Source organism: Chrysochloris asiatica, unplaced genomic scaffold (assembly GCF_000296735.1).
Source record: "Chrysochloris asiatica unplaced genomic scaffold, ChrAsi1.0 scaffold00252, whole genome shotgun sequence".
Taxonomy (NCBI): domain Eukaryota; kingdom Metazoa; phylum Chordata; class Mammalia; order Afrosoricida; family Chrysochloridae; genus Chrysochloris; species Chrysochloris asiatica.
Window position 1 is genome coordinate 3,439,979 of NW_006408770.1, and position 22,741 is coordinate 3,462,719.

General features: G+C 38.4%; 1 protein-coding gene across 2 annotated transcripts in view; it reads right to left on the bottom strand.

The window, feature by feature from the left end:
* ATRX (alpha thalassemia/mental retardation syndrome X-linked) overlaps positions 1-22,741 on the bottom strand; it is a 335,048-nt gene that overhangs the window by 247,973 nt on the left and 64,334 nt on the right. For both annotated transcript variants that reach the window (XM_006873737.1, XM_006873736.1), the window contains 2 exons: positions 14,876-15,009; positions 14,265-14,441 (listed from right to left, as the gene is read on the bottom strand). In XM_006873737.1, coding sequence (XP_006873799.1) covers positions 14,265-14,441; positions 14,876-15,009 — 311 coding nt within the window. The remainder of the gene's footprint in view (positions 1-14,264; positions 14,442-14,875; positions 15,010-22,741) is intronic.

The following is a 22,741-nucleotide window of genomic DNA, read 5'->3' on the forward strand; positions in this document are numbered from 1 at the left end:
GAAGACCCCTAACAAGATGGATTGGCCAGGTGGCATCATTGATGGACTCGAGTGTGACAGCGGTAGTGAGGTTGGCCCAGGATCGGACATTGTTTTGTTCTGCTGTACATGGGGTCGCTATGAGTCAGTTCCGACTAGATGGCACCTGACAACAACAAATCTTTTGGGAGGCAGAATGCCTCATCTTTCTCCCGCGGGACAGCTGGTAGTTTCGAACTGTTGACATTGAGGTTCACAGCCTGATTCGTAACCACTACGCTACCAGAGATCCTTACAATGATTATAATCCTCTCCATGTACCATCAGTTAAGAGTATTTCTCTCTATTCACTTTAGCGCTTTAAAAAAAAAAAAAAGTCATATATAATAATTTACACCACAAAAGGGTACATTCTGCAAATCTGCCTCCTGGCCACCACCTCTTAGTCCCTCCCTTCTGCTCCCTCTCTCCATGTCCCCATCTCTGGTATCACTGCTTCCCTGGATAAGGCCAGACATTCCGCCTGTGCTCTTCTCCCTAGGGTCCACCCCTATTGTTTTTTGAAGTTTTTATTGTGAATTATGTGATAGTTTACATGGGGGAACATTAGCTTTACATTCATCCTATCGTATTTTGTTCCATTGCAATGATTACAGTCCCCTCCATGACAGCCTTAGCTTTATTCCATGCAGTAGCTGGTGATTTGAACTGCCAACATAGGGGTTAGGAGGCTAACACTTAACCTGCTACAATACCATGGATCTTAACCCAGCAACTCCACTCCTAGGTATATACACAAGACTTGAAAAAGGATTTAAGAGAATTATAAACTGCCAAAACCAGTAAAAAAAAAACTCACAATTTGTTGTTATGTTTGAACCCAATATTGCTGCTAATATGTCAATCAATCTCATTCTGGGGTTTCGTTTGCTGACTGTCCACTGTATGGTGTTCTTATCCAGAGAATGGCCCTACCTGTCCACATGATCAAAGTACAAGAGAGAAAAATCTAGCCATCAATGCTTGTAAGAAGCATTCTGGCTGTACTTCTTCTTCTTCTTCTTCTAAGACACACGTGTTTCCTCCTCTGGCAGTAAAGACTTCAAAGCAAGAACTCAGGTAGATGTGTGAACATTAATGTTCATAGAAGCATCACTCACAATATCCAGAAGGTAAAAACAAGTTTTCATCAACAGATGAATAAACAAAAAGTGATGCTAGCATACACTGGACTATCATGCAGCCATGAAAAGAAATCAAATTCTAACATGCTATTACATGGATGAAGTTTGAAAACATTAAGCTAATTACAAATAAGCTAAATACAAAGTACTAGTATAGTATGATTCCATTTATATGAAATATCTAGAATACACTAATGCAGAGAGACAAAAGTTTACTACTGGTCACCAGAGAGTACAAGGTAGAAGGTATCTGTTCAGATTCTTGAATGCTCATCTTTTCGTCTTTCAGGATGTTTGGGAAATTTTCTTCCAGAAGCTCTGCAGCTATCTCCTCTGTGGTCTTCTGTGATTCTTCTTGTTCCGAAATTCCAATAATCCTCAGGTTATTCCTCTTCATCTTGTCCTATATGAATCTTACACTTTCTTCAGATTTTTTAGATTCTTTTTTCTTCTTGCTCTTCTATCTTAGCAGTATTCACAGATTTGTCTTCCAGCTCACTGTTTCTGGATTCCATCTCTTCAATTCTACTCTTTGGCCCTTTCAGTGCATTGTCCATTTCTGGTATTTTATTATTAATCATTTGGAACTATTTTTGAAGGTTTTGAATTCTTTCCGATGTAACTTCTACCTTGCCTGATTGTTTTGTAGTGCTTCCCTTTCTTCTTTATTTTTCTCAACACCTCTGTGGAGCATTAGGATGCTCCTCAATATCATTCTCCTGAATAACTTCTCAGGCAGTTTCAAAGCCTTCCCTCTTTCTAATGGGAAGTCTAGGTGCACCTCCAGCTCATTTGACTCAACTACTCTATCTTGTTTCTGGATATGTGTCCAAATCTGTTAACTGTCCCTTGTGCATCTTCAATAATTAGATGTGTTTTCAATAATTAGATGACTGTATTTTGATGTATTTTTAAGCTTTCTGATTGCCTCCAGGTAGATGTGATGAAGAGATGGGCTTGCCTTTTCACTTTTATATTACTCAACGCAGAATAACTGTAGCAGGTGTTGGCTGTCTATCTGGTGTATAGTAGCTAGCACTGGCCCTTGCCTGGGTGATGAGATTTTATAGGATGTGATTATAACTTGGGTATATGACCACAATTGATGTCTCTTCTTGGATAACGTACGGAGAAAAAGAGCTCCCCACCCCCCACCCAAGGTAAAAGGGGAACCAAAAATAAATAAAACCACAACAGTAAAAAAAAAAAAATTGATGTTACAGTCTAAAATGGAAGACTAAGGTAGATAGAGGAATACTTACGCAGGGTTGCATGGGGTAAATGCTACAGAGGTAAATACTGATGTATGTTCAACCTTGGAACAACCAGGCTCTGTGATAGAGTGATAGACATAGTCTGAATGTGTAAAAGATAGGAAATAATGTTAAGGTGCTTGACTGTCTTATGGATATTGGTTTCCCTTGCCTACTAATATAAAGTAGACACTTAATTGGGATAGAAAGGAATACTGGGTAATATGATTACAGAAAGCTTGTAAGCCCATCTTCAGCCTATGGTGGCTGTGTGCTGTAGAGTCAGTTCCGACTCATAGGAACCCTGTACAGGGTTTCCAAGGCTATAAATCTTTACGGGAGCAGAACGCCACATCTTTCTCCTGTGGAACAGCTGGCAGGTTCGCAGCCCAATTCGTAACCACTACGCTACCAGAGCTCCTTATCTTCCTGACTGGAATTCCTAAAAGCAGTTCTAAAACTTCCCCAATGAAATAGGCTTCTTGTGGAGCCTTTTTAATATATAGGACCTTAAGTGGACTCCTGAGTCCCATCCAGAATCTTGAAAGGACATGCAGACCAGTCTGGAGTAGCTAGAAGAACAAAAGATACTTCTTGAAAGAAATATCAGCAGGAAAAATCAGAAACAAAAATGGCAGCCTGATTTTCTACTACAAGAACAACCAAGTTGTTCACCAGGAAACCATCAAGGCAAGGAATCAAGTCCCTTCAGGCAAACCCCCCTTCAAAACTGAAACTCAAAGGAAACACATGAACAGGCATGTAATCTTGTTGAAGATCATGTGGGTCTAATGGTGAATGGAGAGGGGGAAAGGCAGCAATGAAGACATGGGCTGAATTTGCCCACGTTCCATAGATTCCCGTTGACCTGGAAATGACAGAGAGCAGAGGAAGGGCTCGTTGGTCTGAAGTGTGGTAAGACCTGAGGACTCCTAAGCCCATGGAAAGGACCTAGGCACAGAGGGCAAGAGATGAGAGTGAAGCGTCCAACTAATAAGAAGTGGGGAGACACACAGAAAAATGCTCAAACTTGCAGACAGTACCCATTTGACCTAGCTTCAATGGCTTGATGATCACAATTCAACTAGAGGAAGATAAAGAAATTTTATAAAGGAAGCAAGTGTAAATTGTTACAATCTGATGAACTTGAGGTATACTTAAGGATTTAGTAGCTCAAAATACCAACCGAGAGGGAAAGAATCTTCATATCAAGCATCAAACCTATCTCCTCTGTACACAGGGTTGATAAGGGCAGGCAAGACACTGGCTACCAAAATTGGGGGAAGGGGACTATAAAGGCACGAAGCAGCTGGCTTACAAGTTTTCAAGAGTGAGATTAGTTTCAGAGTTTGGAGGAAGGTAGAATCCCCACTGAATAGTTTTCATCTTGTCTAGATGGCTCTGGTGAAAGGCAATGGGGTTAAGATTCTTATGATTCAATACTGCGTAATTGTTATCATGACTAATTGTGATTGTCACAATTTTAAAGGCAGAAGTTTTGTAACATAAAGGGGGGAGTAGTTAATATTACAGTCCAGGAACAGAGGGCCATAGGATCATCAAGTAGAAGAACATGAGCGGAACATGGTACCCTATCCAGACAAGCAGCAACACCCTAGAAAGAGGCAGAGATGATGACATCAAGAGATAGAGCAGCTGAGGACTCTAGACTCATGGAAAGCACAAAACTGTGTGCTGGCAGCCAGGAGGCAGGCTTGCAGAATGTGCCCTTGAGTTATTTCAATGATTATACATTCCTGAGTGTTTTTGTCTACCTCAAAAAAAAAAAAAGGGGGGGGGGGGATAGAAGCAAATACTGCTGAATGGTGATGCATGGAGGGTACTGAATGATCATTAATGGTTTTAGAGGCAAGACAGCAAAATAAATTTGCAGAAACCTAACTGAAGCTTGTGAAAACAAAGGTTTGATATTTTTCTTTCTTTTTTTCCCCACCAGCGTACAGTACAAGGGAATCCCCTGCTTTCCAGTCGTTCAGAGCCACTTAGAGACTATAAGACCTGGGGAGGAGCTATATACAATAACCCCCACTAGGGTAGGCTCTGATTCAAATCTATGAAGTTGACCCTGACTAGACCTGCATCAGCTCTCACTAGAAGAAGAGGATTAACAGACATGTGGTATTGATTTTTAAAAAAAACAGGAAGGAAAATAGGCATGCAATCTGTGTGGGCCAGCAAGGAAAAGCACAGCAAATTTGAACATTCCCAGGCAGCTAAGAAGGCAAGAAGCCATTAAGTGGAAGAGTACTCCTAATGGCAGAGAAAAAGCCAATGACTTTCAGTTTTTCTCTCTTCTTTTTTCACTGCAAAGGCTGTTTTTTTATTGTTGTTTTAGGTTGCTTGTTCTCCTTCTTCTTGAATCACACAATAGAAAGCAGCTACTGTGGCCCCACAGTCAAGTTACAGTTGTACCCTCTACAGACCTCCCAACTGGACAAGACCCAATATCAGGTAATATACACATGAGCAACAAATATAATGTGCAACTAATAAAATAATACTGAAATGAATTGTACAAACAGTGAACAAAGAAGCTCATCTCCTGATCACACCCACCAAGAGGCAATTGGTGAATGCCTAAGAATACACTGACATACACTCATCAACTTCATGCAAAATATAACAGGATGACAATGCATAAAAACAAGCCAAAAATATCTATTTACATGCTGAAACAAAGAGAGTAGCTCAAACAAATGACCAACAGGAAGAGATAGGAAATGTTTTTGAGGAAAAAAAAAGCACTGGGACTACATGAAAAAAAATTCAGGGGAATGGCATTGAGGTACATCCAAATGTTTTATGAACAGATTGAGGAAACCAAGGAAAAGCACTGCAAGAACAATTAAACAACATAGATACAATACTGGAGATAATACAAAATCTCCAAACACAGATTTAGGTAATAAATATTAAAACATCAGAAAAAGACAATACACTGAAAGGGGAAATAGTAGAACTGAATCAATGGAAGTCAGAAATAGTAACTTTGAAGATAAACCTCTCAATACTGGTAAGATAGAGAACAATTAGAAAAAAATTAGAAGAAAGTCTAAGAGTCAGGTGTAATAACATGAAGAGAAATAACCTCAGGGTGATTGGAATTCCAAAACTGGAAGACTAAAAAAAAAAATCACAGGAAAGATAGTCAAAGAGATGTTGGAAGAAAACTTCCCTAACATCATGAAGGAAGAGAATGTAAGCATTCAAAAAGCAGAATGAACTCCAGGAATGATAGATCTTAAGAGAAAATCACCAAGACATATCATAATCAAACTCTACAAAATCAAACAAAAGGAAAGAATCCTGAAAGAAGCTAGGGAAAAACAAAATGTTACGTACAAAGAAAAACAAATAAGATAACGCTATCATTTCTCAGCAGAAACCATGCAAGAAAGAAGGCAATGGGAAGACATACACAACACTCTGAGAGAAAAAATTGCCAACCAAGAATCATATATCCAGCAAAGCTATCCATCAAATATGATTGCAAAATTAGAACATTTCAAGATTATAGTACTTTGTAAATCTAAGCCGATCTCCAAAATAAACTAAAGTGACTGAGAACCAACAACAGTAAACAACAACCAGAGACTTATATACATGGCAACACCACCTGCAATTCAGCCTAGATATGGAAGTATACAGAGTAAAACAAAAGTACAAGAATGAAAACAGGGAATATGGGATGTCAGTCTATGGTCAGAACAACTACAAAGCAAATGAATGGATAAGTATAGTTACAGAATTCCAGATGGTGAGGAGGTTAGGTAGATTACAAGAGAAAACAAACTGTTTTAAACTAGGGAAGAAATTAATAAAGTACAGCATAACCTCAAGAAAAAGAGGAAGACCCCCAGCAAGATGGATTGCAAAGTAACAGCATCAATGAACTCAAGCGTGGCAACAATAGTGAGATTGGCCCAGGATTGGGCAGTGTTTCGTACTGCTGTACATAGGGTCGCTGTGAATCAGTGCTGACTCAATGGCACCTAACAACAACAACAACAAAGGTGGAGGGTCAGAGAAAAAGAGGAAGACCCCCAATGAGACGGACTGGCCAAGTGGCAGCATGGATAGACTCAAGCGTGGCAACAGTAGTGAGGTTGGCCCAGGATCAGGCAGTGTTTCCTTCTGCTGTGCATAGGGTCACTATGAATCAGTACCAACTCGATGGCACCTAACAACAACAATGAAAGAGGCTCAAATACATAACCAAACCACAATAGAACTGAACAAAGAGACAATTCTATATTAATAGTGAGATTTTAATACAGCACTTTTGAAAAAGGACAGGTCAAACATAAAGAAACTCCACAAAGACATAGAGGAACGAAACAACACAATCAATATACCTTACCTCAAAGATTTGTACAGTCTACATGGAACATTCTCAAGAATAGAGCAGGGATTGATAACAGATAAGGGAGAAGGACTGTGCAAAACCCTGCCAGTGATACAATGGAATACTGGACAAAAGAGGTTCAGCAGATGGTCCAGAAACACTAAACATCGTATAAAGGGTAATTAGGACAATTGAAGACGTTCCACCAAGTGGGATAGGAGCAGATGCCAGAAAGGATAAGTTTTCTGATTTGAAGCAGCCAGCAAATCCGGCGCAGCTATTTTTAATGGAAAGGAGCAAATACTGGAAAGATCAAGGAGAACAAACACTCCCATCACAGAAGTCTGACTGATCTTTAGAGATTTCTTTTTCATTCTTTTATTTTCCTGTTTACCCACCTTCACGCTGGGGACCACAGAAAGTACCTGAGCGAGTGGACCACCACCCTATTGCCACATGTACACATTTGCATAGCAAGGATCATTGGGCACAGAAAGGAAGAAGCGGCAGGAGTCAACAGGAACAACTTAAAATGGTATTGCCTTCCAAAAAGGTCTGGCCAGCACTGGGCTGGTTCTCACTAGGAGAAACATCTGAATGGGCTTGGTAAGTGAGTGAGGCAAAAAAAAGGAATAAGAAAAAAGAGGCAAAAAACAAACTAAGCCTTCAGTTACATAATAAGGTACAACAGAAACATCTAGGAAATTCTCAGACCCCTTGAAAGCAAGACATTAAAAAGGGGGCACTAAAGTATTACGCATACTTTGCTATGGGTTTGGGGTTTTTTGGTTTTTATGTTTGTTTTTTTTTGAGATTTTAGACTTTAGTGTCCATTCTGTTTTCTTGGCCCTCCTTTTATCTTGGCGGGGGAGGGGGGGGGGCAGGGATCTTTCTCTCCGGGCCTTACACAAAACACAGCAATTGTGGTCATAAAGGCAAGCTACAATCACACTCTATAAAATCCTACCACAGGAAGAACTGCTGGAAGAAAATTTCCCTAATATCCTGAAAGATAAGAAGCTGAAGCTGAATAATGCTGAGGAAGGATACACCCCAAAAGAAAATCACAAAGACATACCATAATCAAACTCTCCAAAATCAAAGACAAGGAAAAATTTTAAAAGCAGCTAGGAAAAAGACAAGTGTTACCTACAAAGGCAAGCCAATAAGATTAAGCAATGAATTCTCAAAAGAAACGATGTAGGCAAGAAGACAATGGGGAAACATATACAAAAGGCTGAAAGAAAAAAATTGCCATCCAAGAATCATTTACCCAGCAAAGTTGTCAATCAAATATGAGGGTATAATCAAAACATACCAGGATAAATAAAAGTAAAGCCAAGTCAGGACTTAAAAACATGTTAAAGGGAGTTCTTTGGACTAAGAACCAACAAGAACAGACAACAACCAGAGATTGACAGATGTGGCAACAACACCCAGATCTCAGCTCAGAGACGGAAGTCCAGAAAAGAACAAAACTAGAAGAATGAAATCAGAGGTTCTCAGACGAGAGTTTATGATCAAAACAATGAAAATGTGAAAGGAAGGAAAAATATAGGAACAGAGATACAGGTGGTAAAGAAGTCAGGTAGATTTCAGGATAAAACAGACTACTTTAAAAGAAGGAAAAGTTAGTAGAATATAGGGTAACCTCAAAGAAAATTATTATGTCACAAAGTATCAATTAAAGTAAAATCCAAGAAGAACACGAAAACTATGAGTAAGCTGACAAGAAAAAGCCAAATAAAATGAACTCAGAACAGAAAGACATGCAAAACAAAGAAACCTCAACATAATTATGAGCACATATGGTAGCGTAATTGTTACGAATCAAACTGCTAACCTCAAGGTCAGCAGTTAGAAACTACCGCCATTTCAAGGCAGAAAGATGAGGATTCCTGCTCCTGTAAAGATTTACAGCCTCGGAAACCCTGTGCAGGGTCACTATGAGTCAAAATTGACTCCACCTTACTTAACAACAACAACATATATAAACATTCGCGGAAGCAGCAGTCAAGAGATCAGACGACGTATTGCATTAGGCAAATCTGCTGCAAAGGAACTTTTTAAAGTCTTGAAGAGCAAAGATGTCAGCTTGAGGACTAAGGTGCACCTGATCCTAGCCATGGTATTTTCAATAACCTCATATGGATACGAAAACTGGACAGTGAATAAGATCGTAGAAGAATTGTGGTGTTGGATGAGAATACTAAAAGTGTCATGGGCTTCCAAAAGAACCAATAGATCTGTTTTGGAAGAAGTGCAGCCAGAGTGCTCCTTGGAGGCCAAGATGGCTAACTTTGTCTCTCATATTTTGGACATATTGTCAGGAGAGAATAGTCGCTGGAAAAGGATATTATGCTTGGTAAGATGGAGGGTCAGATAAAAAGAGGGAGATCCCCAAGGAGATGGAGTGGCCAGGTGGCATCATTGATGGACTAAGGTGTGGCAGCGGTAGTGAGGTTGGCCCAGGATCGGACATTGTTTCGTTCTGCTGTGCTTAGGGTCACTATGAGTCAGTTCCGACTCGATGGTACCTGACAACAACATTTTATCCTGCAATCTACCTGACTCATCACCTGGTTTTATTCCTATATTTTCCCCTTCTTTCACATTGTAATTGTTTTGAACATAGACTGAACTCCCAGATCCTCTGAATTTATTCTTGTAGTTTTCTTCTATGGACTTCCATCTCTGGACTGAGATCCAGGTGGTGTTGCCACGTATGTCAATCTCTGTTCTTGATGTTTCTCAGTCTAAAGAACTCCCCTCAGGATGTTTTGTAGCACTGGATTTGCTTTTACAAAGTTCCTTAGCTTCTGTTTATCCTGGAATGTTTTGATTTCACCTTTGTAATTGATTGACAGCTTTGCTGAATGCTCGGTTGGCAGTTTTCTTCTTTCAGGATTTTATAAATGTCTTCCTACTGCCAAGCTGACTACATGCTGAATGAAATTATAGTCAGTCACAAAAGGACAAATATTGCACAAGACCATTATTGTAAAAGCTTAAGAAATTATAGCCACACTAAAAGGGAAAAAAAAATGATTTGTTGGCTACCAGGGATAGGAGGAAGAGGCAAGTAGAACACAGGTTAGAGGATAGAAACATCACAGCTCTGGGAAGAAAATACATAAGAAGCAGGAGGGGTGGAAGAACATGGTAGTTCAGGGAACACTTAAGGTAGATTTGCATGGGCTAAAAGGAACAGATGTAAACGGTGATGTGCTCTCAACTTTGTAGCAACAGGGCTCTGTGATACAGGGATCAAGGCATGGTCTAAATGGGTACAAGAGGGAAATAATGTTAAGGTGCTTGACTGTCTTATGGATATTGGTATGACTTGGCTACTATGTAACAGAAACTTGAGTAGGATAGAAAGGAATATCGGGAAACAATTATTATAAAAGTCTTCAGCCTATAACTGATTGGAATACCTAAAAGGGTTCTAGAAATTGCCCAGTGAAATAGGCTTCCTGCAGAACCTTTGTAGTGTATAAGACCTTAGGAGGCAATCTCCAAAAAAAAAAAAAAAAAAAAAATTAATAAATAAATAAAAGACCTTTGGTGGAATCCTAAACCCCATCCAGAACCATCTGAGGTAGGACATTCTCACTTGAACGTACATGCAGACAAGCCTGGATCAGTTAGAGGAACAGAAGATACTTCCTGAATGAAATACAAGCAGGAAAAAACAAAAATGGCAGTCATTTGGGCTATTATAAGTACAAGCAAGCTGTTATCCTGGGAGCCATCAAGGCAAGGAACCAAGTCCCTTCAAGACAAATCCCCCTCCAGGACAAACTCAAAGGGATCACATGAGTAGGCATGTAAAGCCTCTGGTGACCATGTTGTTCTACTTCTGAGTGGACATGGAGGAAAGGCTGCAATGAAGACATAGGCTGAGTGTGACCACGTTCCATAGACTCAGTCGATCTTGAGATGAGAGAGAGAAGAGGAAGGGCTGGTTGGTCCAAAGTTTGTGGAGACTTGGGAACTCCTGAGCCAATGGACACTCACCTAGCCACTGGGAACTAGAGCTGAGAGTGAAGCATCCAGCTAATATGAAGTGGGGGAAAATGCACAAGAAGGCCTAAACTTGTAGATAGTACCCATTTGACCAAGCTTTGATGGCTTGATGATCTAAATTCGATCTAGAGGAAGAGAAATAAATTTGATAAAACAAGTGTAAATTGCTACAATTTGATAAACTTGACCTATACTTATGGATGTTGTTGTTGTTGTCAGGTGCCATCGAGTTGGAACCGACTCATAGCAACCTCATGCACAGCAGAACGAAACAATGTCTGATCCTGGGCCAACCTCACTGCCGCTGCCACACTTGATAAGGAGAAGAGAGGGAAAAACAGCACTGAGGTTGTGAACTAAGTCCGACCACATTCAATATACTCCTGTTAACCTGGATTGAGACCTGGTTAACCAGCAGTATGACAAGAGACCTAGGGACTCCTGGACCCAGGGGCAGGGACATGGCCCCAGAGGACTAGAACGGAGTGTGAAGCATCCAGCTGATATAAAGTGAGGGAGGATACACTTGCAGATAGGACCTATTTGACCTGGCATCAATGGCTGGATGATCAGGACACGACTAGAGGAAGAAAGAAAGGGGTGGGGGGGGGGGGGGAGTAACCCACTATAAGTGGATGATCTTGACCTATGCTTGTAGGTGCAGTATGACAAAGGAGCGGACAAATCTCTACAGTGAGGATCATTCCCACCCCCCTTGGTACACAGTGTTGACAGGGACGGAGAACTTAAGACACTGGCTACCCAAAATGGGGGGACTACAAAGGCAAGAAGTGATTGGCTTACAAGCTTTCAATAGGGAACCTAGATCCAGAAGATACAGGGAAAGGTAGAACCTCCACTGAACTGTTTCCCACCTGTCTGGATGGGGTTGATAAACGGTGAGGGGGAAAGGACTCCTGTGGTTCAATATGGAATGATTGCTATCAGGTCTGACAGTGAGTGTTGGAAAGATAAACATAAATGGTAACAAAAGGAGGGAGCACCTGATTTGGCACTCCAGGACCAGAGATCCATGGAACCATCATGGGAGAAAAGTGAAGTGTGAGACCATGTCTGGAGTGGCAATGACACTAGGGATGGAGGCCAAGGCCATGTCGTGGACAGAAGGAGCAGCTGGGGACTTTGGACTTCAGAATCTAGCCCCAGTAAGCAAAAAAAGTCTTCAGATTTTTTTTGTTAGCCAAATTCTCAGGCCAATTTCACATTTAATTGTTCAAAATACATTTGATTACTTTACATAAAAAAGGCTTCTACAAAATATCAAGGAAATAAACACATCAAAAGAGATGTACTGAAAAGGCAGAGCTTGATGGCAAATCAGGGAGAAATGCAGTGAGGACCTCCATCAGCAATAATACAGAATACTAGACGAAACAGGTTCAGGGGACAGTCTGAGAACTTTGAAGTACATACACAGGAAAATTTAGAAAGTTTGAATTCAGGATTACAGCCAGTGGACTTTGTAGCAGAAGCAAGAAATCTGGAGCTTTCTGATCTGCCAGCCTCAGTGGCTCCCAGAGCAGCCATCTTTGGTGAGACAGAGCAGTGAAAGGATCAGCACTATGGCTAAAGCCTGACACATCCTCAGAGATAAAGGTGTGGGCATTCTCCCTCTTTTTTTTGTTGTTGTTTCTTTTCTCTGTTCATGGGTCTGCACACCTCCATTCTGATGATGAGAGAAGGTGCCTGAGTGAGTGGACATCCCCCAACCCTTGGAGGATTTTTCCATGTAAACCTCACAATAAATACTTATTAAAAAAAAAAAAATGGCGACAGCTTAAGTGCCCATCTATGGAATAATGGATAAACAAACTTTAGTACATACGTAGACAGAAGGAATGGCTAGGGACTCTGGACTCAGGGAGGAAGCAGGGTTGTGTGCTGGTGGCCGCGGGGCAGGTATGTGGAGTGTACCCTTTGGGTGTTTGATGATGCATGCAGGGGATTGTGATCATTGGAATGAAACAAAATATGATAGGATGAATGTAAATATAATGTTCACCCATGTAAACTAACACAAAATCCACAATAAAAAAAAAAATTCTTAGTCTATGTTATATATCTTCACAGTAAATCTACCTGCTCCCTATTTCCTACTTTGTCTACTAAGCAAAGCATATTTCCTTCAAGACTCTGAGGAGTCCTGTCTGAAGTAACAACCCAGGATCAACCCGAAAGTAGCTAAATAAACCCTCCCTGCATGGTGCTGTAATTTTTTTATACTAACATCAATGTTGTTGTGGTTTTTAAGTGCTGTCGAGTCATTTCCAATCCATAGCGCCCCTGTATAGGGTTTCCGAGGAGCAGCTGGTAAGCTTGAACCACCAACCTTGCAATTCAAATGGCTTTGCAGTCTGACGCATTAACCCACAGTGCCACACCAGGACTCCAATAATGTCAATAAATCTTACCAAACAGTGACTTCTAAGCCTGACTACATATTAGAATCACTGAAAAGCTGTTAAAATACACTGATACCTTGTGGTACCACCAGTACAAATGATAATGTAACAAACTTGGGATTAAGCCATGTCAAAAGCAAATTTTAAAACTTCTCATGTGATTCTCATACATGGCTAGATTGAAAACAACCATACTAAACAATAATCTTATTCATTATTTTGGCATTCTCAATGCTTCCCATGATGCTGGAAACATGAAGGCACTCAACGGAAAAGGAATCAGATTTTTAATGTAATAAAAATTTAGTCTTAATACATATAAAATAAGTTTTACACATAAGTTTCCACAACTCTACCCAAATCAACTGCATCTTCTCTATTTCTCTAAGAAACCACTATTTCTTGTGGTACTGTATACCATCTTCTATTTGTTACATTGTTGATACTGTTGTTGTGCCACTGAATTGGTTCCACCTCATAGCAACAGTTTAAGGATTTTTGATTATTTAAATCTTCTCAGGAGCAGAGAGCTTTACCTTTCTCCCACAGAGTGGCTGGCGGGCTCAAACCTCAGACCTAGAGGTTCGTAGTCCAGTACTTATCATATGGACCAATGCACTTCTATTTTCTACATAGCCTTTCAATTTAAGTAATTTTTTAAAAATTTATAATCCAAATGTGTACGATTCTTGTATTTTTTTCCCCATTTTTTAGGATCCTCCAGTGATGGAGGATGAATTTTATTTATTTTTTGTTAAGTATGTAAACTTTTTGTTGTTGTTGTTAAGCTTTTCAAATGTACACAAACTATTAAAAGTTAAAATATTCTTTGTGTCATTTCAAGCTTCTGGGCACCTTCCCATTCTGTAGTGTTCATTTCCTTCTCCTAAAATTGCCTAATGACAGTGTTATCAGTGTACTGACATTCACCTCAGACAGATAATTGTTTGAGTAGATATACTACAATTTCACTACATAATTATTTTTCGAAACAAGTATACCCCTCACATACAGAATTAAAATGTCTTACCTTTCCTCCTATTTCTGACTTTGGCCTCTTTATGGTCTTTAGGCTTCATCTTTTTTTCTTCTCCAGATTCGCCATCACTCACAGTCAGCTTGTGTCTCAAAAGCCTATGCCTGTAGCGTGGCTTCTTAGATTCTTCATAATCTGAATCTGATTCAGAATTTAGTTGACTTTTTGCTTCTAAATGAAAGAAATAAGTCAATAAAACATCCTTAAGCCTTTTTTACCTTTCAAATATTCTGTAAACTTTTTTAGTGTTGACAATTAAGGAAAAGATTGGAGTTCTGCAGGTACACTGGTACCACTGAAAATACCAGACAATCTCAAACATCAGACTTGATATATTCTTATTATTAAATATTGATTATGATATAAATTTATAAGGGGTTTTTTAAAGTTACAAAATATCTTACTTAAAAAATGTACTTATTTGCAGTAACTGATAAAATCATAGGAACTCCCACAATTATTTAAAATACTCGAGTAATAGTAGTAACATTTATAACATTTTAATGTATTTTAAGTATATGAGTTAAGAGATTTTTTGGTCAGATTTCTTCAAAGATTGATTTGGGCAAGGATTCAAACCATTATCTCCTCTCTGGGAAGCTCACCCTCATCTCCTGGAGCTTCTTCATTTTGTTTTCCAGTTCTTTTTTTCCCTTCTTTTGGTTCATCATCTGAAGATCCATCCTCATCAGAGGAAAGATTGGCTTTAATTTCTTCTAAAAGCATCTTCTTGGCAATTCTTGAGTAGACAGACAATTAAAAAAAAAACAACTTTGGTAATAAAATACGTTAAAACAAAAATTAAAAATTCGCTAAATCAAAATAGAAATGAATGTGCCAATATATTTTTTACTGTAAATAAAAGGCTACTAAAACCATGTTTCAAACTGTGCTACTAATAAAAAACTTCTAATTATATATCAATTCTATACAATTCTTCAGAATACTGGAAAATCCAAGGAACATAGTCTGTGGACGACTTGGGTCAAGTAAACATTGATGCTGGATAATCTTCAAATCCTAGACTTGCTAGGCACCAAAATGTCAAACAGTCCCACAAGACTAATCAACTAATTCAGACTAAAGGCATTCCAAGACACAATTCCACATTTGAGAATGTATTCAACAGCAAAACACATTCTTGGAAAACTCCGTGTTTAGTAAACTACTATGAAATGGTTCACCAACCTTTTTGGTTTGTAAATTTCAAATATTCTGTTAACTAGCAAATGTACATATTAAATATTAAGTACTAAACAATCAGGTATCATATTATTGAAGTAGAGCAGGGAAGCGACAATAATGCTTTTATGACACACATAGTAAAAGAACACAAATTATCAAGTTTTCACTTTCCTAGAAAAGATAGTACAGTAGCCTCATTCGACAAAATTTCTCAAGATGGTATATAGCCTATTTGCTTACGAAAAAAGTAATTGCTAAACACATTGGAAAATACTTCTTTTACTAATACCAATATATGTTAAAATTTAAAAACTTGATGCTCATTATTTATAGATCCCATATATGCAAATTACCATACTTGCTGAAACTTACTTGTAACCCTAAAAAAATCAACATTCACAGTGCATTTGTAGTCATTAACACTGAGTTCCCTAATACCTGTTTCCAGTTGGGTGTAACAAAGCAATGCTCTGCCTTATTTTAGTTTACATACATAAACTAGTATTCGTTTTGGGTCTATTTACTGCCAGTTTTTTCACGTTTCCATGCCTTTTGTTCAAGCTTTCACTGTTGAAATGAACCATTATACTGCTGACGTGCTGTCTAGTGTTCCTAAGCATAAATAAGACACTAAGAGATGTCTTACTTAGAAAATATATGTGTCAGAAAAACTTCATTCAGGCACAAGTAATATAATAGCGCTGTTGGCAATGAGTCTAAATGTTAATGAATCAACAATACAAGGGAGTTTCAAAAAGTTCATGGAAGAATTATGTATCTGTATGTATATAGATACATAATTTTTAAAAGTTCCTTTGTCCTATGAACTTTCTGAGAACCCCTATATATTAAATAAGGTGTCTTTAAATAGAAACACATATTAAACAACATTATGTAAATATCCAGTGATGAAAATGTGAATAGAGCCTCACAGGAACCTAATTCATTATGTCCCCTAGGAGTAAACTGTTCAGTATTTGACAATTCAGTATTCATGGTGATTTTACAGATCATAATTACCATAAATATTAAGAATGTACTGTATACCCCTAGAAAATATCCATGTTTGCACTAAGGGAAGAGACTGGGAAATCTATGATAAAAACAATTATGCATCCCTCCAAGACTAAAACTCAAAGGTAACACACGAGTAGCCTTGTAAGGTCGCTGGTGACCACCTTGGTCTATTTGTGAGTGGAAACGGGAGAAAGGCAGCAATGAAGACATGGGCTGAGTTCGACCATGTTCCATAGATTCCCACTGACTCTGAGATGAGTGAAAGAAAAGGAACGGCTGGTTGGTCTAAAGTTTAGAAGACTCGGAAACTCCTGAGTTCATAAACATTGACATAGCCACTGGTGTCTAGAGCTGAGAGTGAAGCAACCAGCTGATCTGAAGTGGGGGAAGGCATGCAAGAACACCCAAATTTGCAGATAGTACCCATTTGACCTAGCTTGGAAAGCTCAATGATCAGAACTTACTAGAGGAAGATAAAGAAGTTTGATACAGGAAACAAGCATAAATTGCTACAATTTGATGAACTTGACCTTTGCTTATGGATGCAGTTGCTCAAAATTCTAATCGAGAAGGAAGGAGTCTTCACATCAAGGATCAACTCTATCCCTTCAGTACACAGGGTTGATAGGGACCTACACAGGGTTGATAGGGACCAGCAAGTTAGATATTAGTTACCAAAAATGGGGGGATATAAAGGCACTAAGTGGCTAGCTTACAAGTTTTCATGAGTGTGCTTAGTTTCAGAGTGAAGAGGGTAGGGTAGAATCCCCCACTGAATAGTTTTCCTATTGTCTAGCTAGGTCTAAGGACCTCTGGTAGCATAGTGGTTATGAATCAGGCTGCGAACCACAAGGTCAGAAGTTCGAAACTACCAGCTGTTCCGCGGGAGAAAAATGAGGCTTTCTGCTCCTGTAAAGATATACAGCCTCGGAAACCCTGTACAGGGTCACTATGAGTTGGAACCAACTCCACAGCACATAACAACAACAACAAACAGCTAGGTCTGGTGAAAGAGGATGGGGAATGTTGGGGATAGGATTCTTTTGATTCAATGAATAATTACTATTGTCACAACTGTAAAGGTAGAAGATGTGAAACAAAAAGGGGGGAACAGTTAATCTTCATTTCAGGAACAGAGGATCCTAGGACTACCAAGAGGGAAGAGCATGAGTGGAGCATGGGTTTCTAACCAAACAAGCAGCTACCGCAGAGATGAAAGCAGAGGTGATGGCATAGAGAGATAGAGCAGTTAAGAAATCTACACCCATGGAATGAGAAAAGCTATGTGCCATCAGGAAAGCGGCTGGCTTGCAAAATATGCCCTTTGGTTGTTTATAAATGAATATTTTCTGTGTATTCTGGAAGGGAATGTAATCATTGCCATTAACAAAACATGATTGGTTGAGAGCAAAACTGATGATCTGCCCTGTAAAGTATTACTCAATTCACAATAAAACATTTTAAAAAATCATGCAGCTTTGGTGCAAAACATGATCTTTTAATAAGTCTATGTGTTTATCTGATAAGTCTGTGCTCACCTACAACTCAGTCAGTAACAAATAAAAATATCCTATAAAAAGTATTAAAAAGGAGCATGATTATGATAGTTTGCCATGGTCAAACTGCTATGTGATAAACATCCACTCTAATCAAACTACATTCTCTAGTTCAGTCAAAAGTTGGGAGAGGGATTATGGAACCTTTGTAATTTCTGGATTTGAAACCCCTTTTTATAAACTACTGTTTTACAATATACTCACATTTCAATCAAGAACTCGTTCAATGGTGACTGTTTATTAGGTAACATTACGTCTATTTTTGACTCATAGTCACCCCTTGTGACAGAGTAGAACTGCTACATAGGGTTTCCACGACTGTAATCTTTATAAGAACAGATCTCAGGTCTTTCTCTCAAGAAGCTGTTTGATGGGTTCAAAGCACCAACCTTTTAGCAGCAACTGTGCACTTAACCACTGCACTGCCAGGGACAGTATTCATCTTCAATTTTTGATTGACAAGTAGATTTTTCAAAAATACCATCTCATTGCTACTTTCATTCAAATATATATATCAATAGCACCTAAATAGGTTGAAGCAAAATAAACTATCACATCTGAAAATGTTTACTATTGAAACTTTTTCCCTAAAATAGACAAATTATAAACATTTAAAGCAAGAGAGTCACTAATTGCTAAAGAAAACCCTCAGATCAGCAGATTTGCTGATCAGGACTGATGCTCTGGTTTGTAAAGTGGACACTAGATCACTCTGATTTAAGTCTTAATAGAATTGAACTATCATAAAGCATGGCTCTTATACTTGTACATCAGTGACTTGTCGACTTGTACTATACACAATAAACTTTTTAAAACTGGGGAATACAGAGTTGCCAATTTTTCATTGTGCCAAGAAAAAAGAATTAAGCCCAATTAACATTTACTCATAATATTATAAAATAAAAAATATTTGTTAACACACCTTCCCCCAAATTAAGGAACAATTTAAATATAAAGGGTGTCATTGCTTTTGCTAATTACCACTGAGCTAGTTTCAACACATAGCAACCCTGTACAAGGTTTTAGAGGTGTGGCGAGTGGGTCTGAACCACCGACCTTGAGGTTCAAACCAACTTTACAGTCAAGTTTATCCTATAGTGCCACACCAAGACTCCAGAATAAAGTGTTGTTGTTGTTGTTATTATGTGCTGTGGAGTCAGTTCCGACTCATAGTGACCCTGTACAGGGTTTTCAAGGCTGTAAATCTTTACGGGAGCGGAAAGCCTCATCTTTCTCCCGCAGAACAGCTAGTAGTTTCGAACTGCTGTCCCTGAGGTTTGAAGCCTGATTATAAAGGGTAATCCTCTAAAATTAATAAAAGTATGTTTCTGAAGAATCATCGTTAATACACACTATGTTATTTCCCATGATCCAAGAAAAGTTATCATGTACCAATCTGAGGAAAGCACTGTTTTGAAATTAAGGATAAGTATAAAAGTACTGCTACTAGGGTTATAGATCGTATGTGCATAGTTTATTCCAGATAAAAACATGATTGACTGTAGATTAACTGTAGACAAGTTCTCTCAGTAACACCCTTAGTCATGTTACAGGGCTTTCAAAAGAAAGGTCCCATGAAAACAGTGGCTGCCAAAGGCCAGTTAAGTTCAAAGCCAAAAGGTTACCTCAGAAGGTTATGACAACTGTTTTTACGATTCCCAAGGATAATCTTGATAGATTTTCTTGAAAGACAGAAAAGATAGGACTTATTATAAGACATTTTCATAATATTTAGTATTGCATTGATGAATAAAAAGGTAGGAATGCTGCAATGAGAAACTCTTCTTCCATCAAGACAATGCCCTCGTCTTTCAACGGTAGCAAGGGCTGTCATAGGAGAATTTCATTGGGAAACATTACTCTATAAACCCTGAGCTTGCCTCTTCAAGCTTCTTTTTGCTCCCTAAACTGAAAGAACATTTAAAAGGAATATTATGAGTCTTTCAAAGATTCCAAAACTGATATTTTGATGTGATATAAATTAAAGAGCGCAGAATTCTTCAGGGAAGGATTAGAGATGAAAATACCACCTTCAGAAGTACATAGACCTAGACAGAGTACATGTCAAGAAACAAGAGCTTCACATTTGGAAAATTTTGTTTAATAAAGGTTTAGCGTAGTGGTTATGAGTCCGGCTGCCAACCTCAAGGACAGCAGTTCAAATCTACCAGCCATTCCGTGGGAGAAAGATGAGGCTTCCTACTCCCATAAAGATTTACAGCCTCAGAAACCCTATAAGGGTCCTATGAGTTGAAACCGACTCCACGGAACATCACCACCACCATTAATTCTACAGCAATACTTGCTGACTTGTCCTCATTTAAGTTTAAAATATGTGAAGCACTGAAAACTCGATTAAAAGTGACAAAACATATTTTACTTGCAGTTACAAGGAGATATTGTATCACCATTTCAGTGGTATGATAAATAATCAATGAATCTAAAATTCCTAATTTAGCTACTCTAAAGATTAGTTTAATACTCTACTTTTAATTTCTATTTTCAAATTCAAAAAACCTCTTAGTACTCCTTATTTGCTATAGAAACTATTATAAATTATTTTAAAAAATATTTTGTGTTTTTTCAAACCTTGGACTCCTAGACACAAGACTATTAATTGGAGGTTCTAAATATGTATACTACCTACTTGATAAACCAGTTCTACATTACCAGGAGGAAACTGAAAGATATCTTTTAATAATACATCATATAATAAATCATAGAAAATGAAATAAGATCCACATAATAAAAAAATTACATCTTATCAAAAAACTTCAGGAAGACCATAATATTTGAAACAATAACAGTTATTTTAGAATCAGAAAAATTACAAACACCAAAGAAGGGTCACTTTTCTCCAAACCAAAAGTTACAAACAGAATGATGGAGACCTCACCTAGCTTACCTGGCTAAGATGATTTAGATTTACACTGTAACATCTTTGACCAAAGTAAAACATAATTCATAAAAATGTAAATGAAGCTCTAAAATGAATAAGTAAATAAAATGAAATCATTTTGCATAAATTATGACTGGTGCCTGAAATATAACATGACAAAGATCCACTGTATAATACATCTAACCTACAATGTAACCTGTAATGCAAAGTTACAATTTAATCAGAGGCAAGATGTGTCTCATCTACAAAGCTTGCTTTGAGATGCTTGAAAGGAAACTCCACTGCCTTCACTGTGGAGTCTCGGGCCACAGAGACTTCAAGAACATCATCTGCTGAGAACCATCTGAGGCTGGTAAAGCACCATATTGGAGGACTCAGCTGGACCCAGGCTAGTATGCATGTCGCTGTTTTTGTTGTTAAGTGATGAATGTATATTCATGATGCCTAGTTGATTTTGTTTGCACTGAAGTTTTCTTTCTTGAGGCTTTCCAGGGCATTTCTAGGGAAATTATCCAGGCAACAAGGCACTATCCCTATAATCTCAATGTTGAATATTACATCTTGGGGTGGGCATGGCATCCAAAGCAGTCATAATTCTATCAGAAGCATTAAAGACACAGGCTGTGCCACTCTTGGGGCAGAAAACCTGGGAAGAATCGGATGTAATGGAGTCACTCCTCCATTCTCATGAAAGGGAGGGAAGGGAAAGAGGTAGAAAGAAAACAATAGGGGAGGGAGGGTAAAAACCCATAAAAATTCAAATAGAACTGGTACATAAAATAATAAGACCCCAAACCACATACAAGATAAGTCTTCTAAATTATATAACAAACACCAACGTATTATGTTATTATAACTTCATCTACAAAAAGATAGCAAAACTAAAATAATAAGGAATGGGCTCAACAATGTAAATACCAATAAGCAATCAGGAAAAACAATAAAATGTCAAGAAACCCTATCCAGAAAGGAAATGAGTAATGTCTCTTGTTCAAGCATTCTAATAGGAAAAGAAAGAAAATGTCTTGGCAGTGGGAAAATCAGTAAGTCAAAATGTTTAATTTCTAAAAAAGTAACAAAAAAAAAAGAAGGATCCATGCTTTAAGGAAAGAGCCAAAACGACAGCAGCATAAAATGGTAGCGCTAGAAGAACAGACCTCAGTCAAAAACATGTAGTTTTACAGAACAGGAAACAAGCTCAGAACCAGAACATGGCAAAAGCAACAGAAAAATCTAAGCTCCTAAATCTCATATAGTTATAACTTTTATTATTCTGGCACTATATCCTACAGTTGGTATGGCGCTGTAGGATACACACTGGACCACAAGGTTGGTTTGAACTGCAAGGTCCCAGTTAAAACAAACCACCCACTCCTAGGAAACCCTATAACAGGTCACTATGAGTCAGAACCAACTTGATGACACTTAACAACAGCAATATACTTCCTATTCAATAACTGCTCCTATGTTGATGACTGCTTGGGAAAATACATTATAGTCACACTTTTAAAGGTATCTCCAAGTCATTTTTTACTACACACACACATACATAGAAATAAAAGTATTCAAGTTTTGCTATCTAAAAACTAATAGAAAAGATCCCTAAATATATTTAGTCCAGTGAAGGAGCTCTGGTAGCGTAGTGGTTACGAATCGGGCTGCGAACCTTAAGGTCAGCAGTTCGAAACTACCAGCCGCTCCGCGGGAGAAAGATAAGGCTTTCTACTCCCGTAAAGATTTACACCCTTGGAAACCCTGTACAGGGTCGCTATGGGTCGGAACCGACTTGACGGCACTTCACAACAACAACAATG